This window comes from Octodon degus, unplaced genomic scaffold (genome assembly GCF_000260255.1).
Source record: "Octodon degus isolate 3935 unplaced genomic scaffold, OctDeg1.0 scaffold00020, whole genome shotgun sequence".
In the NCBI taxonomy this organism is placed as follows: domain Eukaryota; kingdom Metazoa; phylum Chordata; class Mammalia; order Rodentia; family Octodontidae; genus Octodon; species Octodon degus.
This window is the reverse complement of record NW_004524596.1, coordinates 373,013-380,759: the sequence shown is the minus strand read 5'-3', so window position 1 is coordinate 380,759 and position 7,747 is coordinate 373,013. Positions and strand designations below refer to the sequence as shown.

The 7,747-nt window shown below is 38.3% G+C and overlaps 1 protein-coding gene across 1 annotated transcript in view; it reads right to left on the bottom strand.

The window, feature by feature from the left end:
- Window positions 1-7,747, bottom strand: part of Slc30a6 (solute carrier family 30 member 6) — a 50,942-nt gene that overhangs the window by 31,855 nt on the left and 11,340 nt on the right. Inside the window, exons 4-5 of the mRNA XM_004627593.2 lie at window positions 6,730-6,772; window positions 815-880 (exon numbers count right to left, since the gene is read on the bottom strand). Of these exons, the coding sequence (XP_004627650.1) occupies window positions 815-880; window positions 6,730-6,772 (109 nt within the window). The remainder of the gene's footprint in view (window positions 1-814; window positions 881-6,729; window positions 6,773-7,747) is intronic.

The following is a 7,747-nucleotide window of genomic DNA, read 5'->3' as shown; positions in this document are numbered from 1 at the left end:
TTTTTGTGGAACCAGGGATTGGACTCAGGCCCTTGCGCTTGCCAGGGAAGCGCTTATTCCACTGCGCCATCTCCCCATCCCTGTAATTTATATTTTATGTGCTTGTATTTCTTTCCTAGAATCCGCTCAGAAATAGCTTTTTTATGAACTTTTACCAAATGATCACACATTACTAAGCAGACAGTATTTATTTCCCAGAAGTCAAGTCTAACAGTTAAAAAAATAAATAAAATTAAAATTAAAAATTAAAACAAAAAAAGATTCAGACAGCTTGCACTTGTTCTACTGGCATGGCTTTTGCTAGTTGTGTGACTCTTGGTGGTTCATTAAAACCTTGTTTAGGGGCTGGGGAGACGGCTCAGTAGAATATGTGCTTGCCTGGCAAACGCAAGGGCCTGAGTTCAGTCCCTGGTTCCACCAAAAAAACAAAAACAAAAAACTATTTGGCTCAGTTTATTCCTTAATTGGAGTCATCTGTTCCACTCAGTGTAATTTCTGCACACCAAAAAAAAAGAAAAAAAAAAAAAAAAGAAAAGAAAAAATTCCAGCTAGCTCATGAATGCACTATTATTTTCAATAACAATATATTAGGGGCTGTTGAGATGGCTCAGTGGTCTACAGCACCTACTTAGAACAAGCTAAGCTAAGCAAAGCACAGGGACCGCGGTTCAATCCCCCAGCACCACATATCAGCCATCCCCGCCCCCTGGTGGACTGAGCTGGCCACACACACAAAATAAATGAATAAATAAATAATAAAAAAATAAATTAAAAAAAACCAATATATTAAAACCACAAACTCATCTGCACTTACCCAAATGAATAGACAGCGCTAGGTTTCCTCATCATCACCCAGTAACTTATTAAACATGTTATTAAACTGAGTGAAAAGAAAAAATAAATTAGCATTAGAATTAGAGCTAGAACACACTGAGACAGTTTTCAGAATTCCTAAATTGCTGAAAGTTAATAGTCATTAGTATTTCTATAAATTCTGATCTGGGGAGATGGCTCAGTGGAATAAGTGCTTCCCTGGCAAGTGCAAGGGTCTGAGCTCAATCCTCGGTTCCACCAAAAACAAAAACAAAAAAGTATTTCTATAAATTCTAATAACTTATAACCTAAACAGTTTTAGCATGTGAAGAAATTGTAATTATAATTCACTAATAAGTTAGTCAAATAGCATCAAAACTCATACTTTCTCAAAGTTAAATGGTTTCTATAACTGAGAATAATTTTTAAAAGATACAATGGTAATATATTTTATTCTAACATATACAATAAATTTTAGGGGCTGGAGAGATGGCTCAGTGGTCTAAAGCACCTACTTAGAACAAGCTTAGCAAAAGCATCAGGGACAGCGGTTCGATCCCCCAGCACCACATGCCAGCCAGTCGCGCCCCCTGGTGGGCTGAGCTGGTAACACACACACACACACACACACACACACACACACACTAAATAAATGTTAAAAAAAATTTAAAAAAAAACAATAAATTTTAATACTGATCATCTTTAATTTTTGTGAAAATGTAAACTTAAATACTAATAACATCTTAACCTTTTCTCTTTAGTACTGGGAACTGAACCCAGAGCCTACATACTGTGCTATATATTGTCAACACTTTTTATTTTAAGATAGTCTCACTACATCACTGAGTTTACCCAAGATGGGTTTGAACTTGCCATCCTCCCATTAGCTTCCGAGGGATGCACCACCACACTTGGCTGGATTTTATAAAAACACATCAATCTTCCAAGAGTAATGGCAGTTCACTCAAAGACAACTTTGTATAGTATGAAATTCACTAACAAGTATCTATCTGTCTTACAAGTTTACTTACCACGTTAATGAGGACATCCTTAATAACAGTCTTCATTTTTATTAGTACATGATTTTTTTTTTTTTTTTTTTTTTTTGGCAGAACCAGGAATTGAACTCAGGCCCTTGCGCTTGTGAGGGAAGTGCTTATTCTACTGAGCCATCTCCCTGGCCCAGTACATGATTACAGTACGTAACAATTACATTCCATGTGGACTTTGTATGTGTACATGATACATCTCATTTCTGTTTTCATCCTCTTCTCTTTACCTCTCTGACCATCTCTCTTGTTTTCCTGTCCATTTACAAAAGATCTACCTTCCTATTTCCTATTATCTGTATAGGCAGGATCTTATTATGCTGTCCAGGCTGGCCTTAAACTCCTAGGCTCAAGTGATGTCCTGTCTTAGCTAAGATATCAACATGTAAGTATGTATTTTGCATCCTTATATGAAAATATGAAAGTGTCCATGGAGCAGAGAGCCAATAGGCTATCTCCCCAGCTTACACTTTCTCATTTCTTAGTTACTAACTGTCCCCTCACACATGCACACACCCCGCCTGCACACTTAGTATTACAGTTGTATGTTCTGAAACCACCCTGTTCTGAAGCATGACTCAGTGTCAGGTAGGCACCTAAAACACTTAACATAAACTGGGCAAAAATCCTCATTTAAAAAATTTGGAATTGGAACCAAGGTATTCTAGGCTTAGTTTGACTGTTTTCTTAGACAGTAAAAATGCAAATGTGAAAGCTGGGAACAATCCCTGGACTTGGGAAGAAAGAAATCTGATTTACATGGAAGAAATGTAAGAAAGCCCATGCAAAAGATGGCCATGGATGAGATGGATGGATTCCTACAGCGTTCTTGTCCTGTGGCCTAGCTAAATTTGTGCCTTCAGATTCCATGAAACATCCCTGAATTCCCCAAGACAGCTCTAATGGAAGTCTGACAGTTACTTTACATTCACCATGACAAAGTTTTTACTGTCTGCTAACCTCACTTCAAATTCAAACGCAGTAGCAAAATTTAGATTTACACAGAAGCCATGTTAAAAATCTACTTGGTCCTGAATGACTAGATGATTTTTCAAATTATTTTTCTTTCTTTCTTCTTTTTTTTTCTGTAGTACCGGGGATCAAACTCAGGACCTTGTCCTTGCCAGGCAGGCACTTATGTCACTGAGCCATCTTCTGGCCCAGACTAGATGATTTTTGTATTCCTGGCAAATGCATATGAGAATCCTCAGGGCCAGTCCAAACTATATAGTAAGATCCTCTTTCAAAAGTCCAAAAATAAATTAATAAGTAAGTAAAAATAATAACTGTTGGCAAGGATGTAGAAAAATTCAGAGTCTGATAAAGTACTGAAGGCAAAGAAAAATGATGTAGGCACTTTGGTAAACAGTGCAGTGGTTCTTTCAGTGGATAATCATATGATCTTGCAATTTCACGCCCAGGTGTATATGTAAGAGAAATGAAAACATTTGTCTAAACAAAAACTTATACACAAATATTCACAGCACCATTTTTTAGCAGCCAAAGACTGGAGACAATGCCAAATGTCCATTAACTGATGAGCAGATAAATAAAATGTGGTATAGCAATATACTTCCACAATTAATAAAAAAAGCTACTGAAACGTGCTACAGCAAAATGGCAAAAACTGTGCTCAAAAGACAGTCACACAGGACCACATATTGAACTTCCATATACATGAAAGATTCAGAATAGACAAATTTATTTATTTACTTATTTTTTTCGCGGAACCAGGGATTGAACTCAGGCTCTTACGTTTGCCAGGGAAACGCTTATTCCACTGAGCCATCTCCCTGGCCCAAGAATAGACAAATTTAAAGAGCAGAAAAATAGAAGAGTGATTTCCTTCAGCCAGGGTTGAGAAAGGAATAATTAGGGAGTAATGGCTAAAAGTGAATGAGCTATTTTTTGAGCTAATGAAAATATTAAAAATTTGACCATCATGATATATGTATGACTCTACAAATATACAATGTATTATTGAAATGTATGTGAATTAAATCAGTAAAGTCATTTTTCTTTATTTTTTGGTCTTCATAGCTGGGGAGATGGCTCAGTGGAATAAGCATTCCCTGGCAAGGGCAAGGGTCTGAGTTCAAACTCTGGTTCCACAAAAAACCTAAAAAACTTTATTTTTTGGTCTTCAGCCTCTTTTTTTTCTTTCATGGTGGTAATAGGGATCAAATTCAGGACCCTGCATTTGCCAGGCACTTATTCCACTGAGCTATCTCCCCAGCTCTCCTTTGGAATCTTTTTTTTTTTTTTTTTTTGGCAGAACCAGGGATTGAACTCAGTCCTTTGAGCTTGCCAGGGAAGCACTTATTCCACTGAGCCATCTCCCTGGCTCTCCTTCTTTGGAATCTTGGGACAGGGTTTTTCTTTTTCTTTTTTCTTTTTTATTTATTTATTTATTTGTGTGTGTGTGTGTGTGTGGCCAGCTCAGCCCACCAGGAGGCGGGGCTGGCTGGCATGTGGTGCTGGGGGATTGAACCCCATGATCCCTGTGCTTTGCTAAGCTTGTTCTAAGTAGGTGCTTTAGACCACTGAGCCATCTCACCAGCCCCTGGGACAGGGTTTTTCTATGCAGTACAGGCTGGCCTTGAGCTCTCAGAGATCTTCCTGCCTAAGCTTCCCCAGTGCTGGGGCTGCAAGCTTGGGGCACCACGCCCAGCAGTAAAATAATTTTTTTTTTCTTTCAGAACCAGGGATTGAACTCAGGCCCTTGCGCTTGCCAGGGAAGCGCTTATTCTACTGAGCCATCTCCGCAGCCTCAGTAAAGCAATTTTTTTCAAAAATACAAAAAGCACCACAATTTCCCCAACACCCTCAACACAAGCATAGTCTTAAATGTTTTATTATTTGAGTTTTTCTTTTCTTTAGACAGGGTCTCACTCTGTAGTACATGCTGGCCTCAAACTTTCAGTCCTTTTCTCTCTCTCCCAAATGTTGGGATTACAGGCCACCATTCCTGGCTATTTTTTTTTTTTTTTTTCTTTTTGAGGTAAGATCTTATTATGCAGATCATGCCAAACTTGAACACTATGTAGTCTAGGCTGGCCTTGACCTTGTGGAAATTCTCATGCCTCAGCTTCCTGAGTGCTGGAATTACAGACATGTGCCACTTCACCTGGCTCTTAATTTGTAAGTACCTTATGTTTAGTACAGGGTCTACAGGGTCTCACTACACAGATCCATCTCCTAGTGATTCTCCTGTTTTCAGCTTCCCAAGTGCTAGGATTACAGGTGTGCAGCACCATGCCAATCTCAATCACTATCTCAGTGCGCCCCAGGGGTGGGGATAGCACAGCATGCCCGGGATTGAATCCCGGCCACTACATCTGCCTAAGCAGGCGCTTTAATCCACTAAGCTATCTGGTTGGCCCTGTATTTTAAATATTAGGAAAATTAGTCTTTTGGTTGAGACATATCTTGTTAGGCTGTTGTTTATGGTGATATTTGCTACCTAATTTTTTCTATTTTTTTTTGGTCTGAATGCCTTCAGGGCAGGTTTGGCTGGCTTGAGTTGTGGGGATTGAACCACAGCAATGTGAGTCTGCTTTGTTGAAGTAGCCTCTTAAAGAACTGAGCTAAGGGGCAGATCCCCTTTTCTATTTTTAATATAGTTGAATTTATCATTTTTTTAATGACTTCTGAGAATTATACCATCTTTCCCACAGTATCACATGCTAAATTCTCCTGAGTGTTTAGGTCTATTATTAAACCTTTTATTCTGTTCCTTTCTTTTAACTACAGTATTCCTCCTTTACCTGGTGGGATATGTTCTAAGACCCCCACTGAATGCCTGAAACTAGGGATGGTACCAAACTCTACAGCATATATTGTTTTTTTCTATATGTACATACTTGTGATGAAGTTTAACTTTCAGGTTAGATATAATAAGGGGTTAACAATGTGTTAAAAACAGAATGTAATAATATATTAAAAAAAAGTTATGTGACTGTGGTCTTCCTATGTTGATGTCTTCCTGTACTGTACTCACTCTTCTTGCGCTGATATGAGATTATACAGGGCCTGTACCATGAGATGAAGTGAGGCAAGCGACACAGGCATGTTACGTAGCCTTATGCTACTTGAACACAAGCACAGGCATATCAAAACAGAGAGCTGATCTGGTAGCTGAGAGCTGCTCACTCATTAATGGATGTTTATGCAGCACAAATACACTGGACAAGGGGATGCTTATGTGGTGGGCTAGATGGAGCAGCACAGGCCCAGATTACATCATACTATTCAGAAAGGGATACAATTTGACATTTATGAATTGTTTATTTCTGGAAATTTCCACTTAATATTTTTGGATTGCTGTAGGCTCTAGATAAGAACTGTAGAAAGAAAACTGTAAGTGGGAACTACTAAAAATATTCAAATGAGATTGTCTGGTTGTCTGGGTTGATTTTTGTTTAGTGTATTTGGTACAGGACCTCACTACACAGCTTGGACTCATAGTGATCCTCCTGTTTTCAGCATCCCCAGTGTTGGGATTACAGGTGGGTGCCAACATGCCTGGTCTTTGTCTGAGCCGATTAACTTTGGGAGAATTGACCTTTCTGTGATCCTAAGTATTCCTATGTAAGCATATACATTTAACCTCTCTATCTTCTTCCAAGTACTTCTTTTTCTGTGTCTCAGAATCATTCTGAAGTTTTCTTATGCACAGGCATTTATCTTTTTGGTTCTGATGGACATAGGACCTTTTTCTCATTATGTCTCCAGCTATTTGTGTACATGTTTTGTGCTGTCAATTTTATTCAGCAAATTGTTTTTCTTTAAGAAAAGAAAATTTCAGGATTTAGTATAATAAATCCTTATTGGCTCTAAGACAGTAAGGAGATTTTCAAAACCTTACCTGAAAAGATCAAAAATGGTCAAGTAAGTATACGCAGTTAAAGCTGCAAAACAGCAAAAAGATTAAAAGTTATTTCATCTAGTCTTAACAAAATACGGCAAATCATCAAAACTGCTCACATAAGGGGCTATCTATTGCTAAAAAAATCTACAGTCCATAACCAAACTCATACATTGCATTTATCTATAAATTTATTTTACACATGTAGCCAATGTTGGTTACTACAAAAGTCCACTTTAGAATCTTGATTTCTGCACTGGGAAAAAAAAAAAAAAAAAAAATCAAGCAAATGTTCAAAAGTCATGTGATCAAGTTTTTGCCTATTCTGTCATCTCAGTACCACCTAACATGTATCTCCTAAATACTAACGGGTAACAAATAATGATACATCAGAACATCAATGGTGAAGACACAAATAAAAGAATTATAGAATTTCTTTGTTAAGGAAAAGCCAAGAAACCTTAACAATCTCACTTATAAACTGTATAAATTAGTTTTAATCTGTCACACTAAAAAGACATTAAGCAAAGCCGGATATGGGGGCCAAGGGGCTAGCTCAGCCATCTAAATGCCTGCCTGGCAAGCGCAAGGTCCTGGGTTCAATCCCAGGTACCACATGCCGTGCCAACCAAAACCGGGTATGGTAGTGCATGCCTGTAATCCAAGCAATGGGAAGGCTCAGACAGGAGGATCACTATGAGTCTGAGCTGCGTAGCTAGTCCCTGTGGGGGGTGGGGGGGGGAACAACTTAAAAAAAAGCAGGTTGTGGTGGCACATGCCTGTAACCAACAGTCGAGAGGCTGAGGCAGAAGGATCCTTGCATGTTTGAGACTAGTGTGGGCTACAAAGTGAGCTCAAGGCCTGCTTGAACTGCATAGTAAGACTCTGTCTCAACAAAAGAAAAAAAAGAAAAGAAAGACATCTCAATTTCACAAGTGAATTGATAGTTTTTCTTTTAAATAGCAATTTATTAAAAATGGTAAAATTATTTTTAAAAAACAAACTATAGCTTATAGGG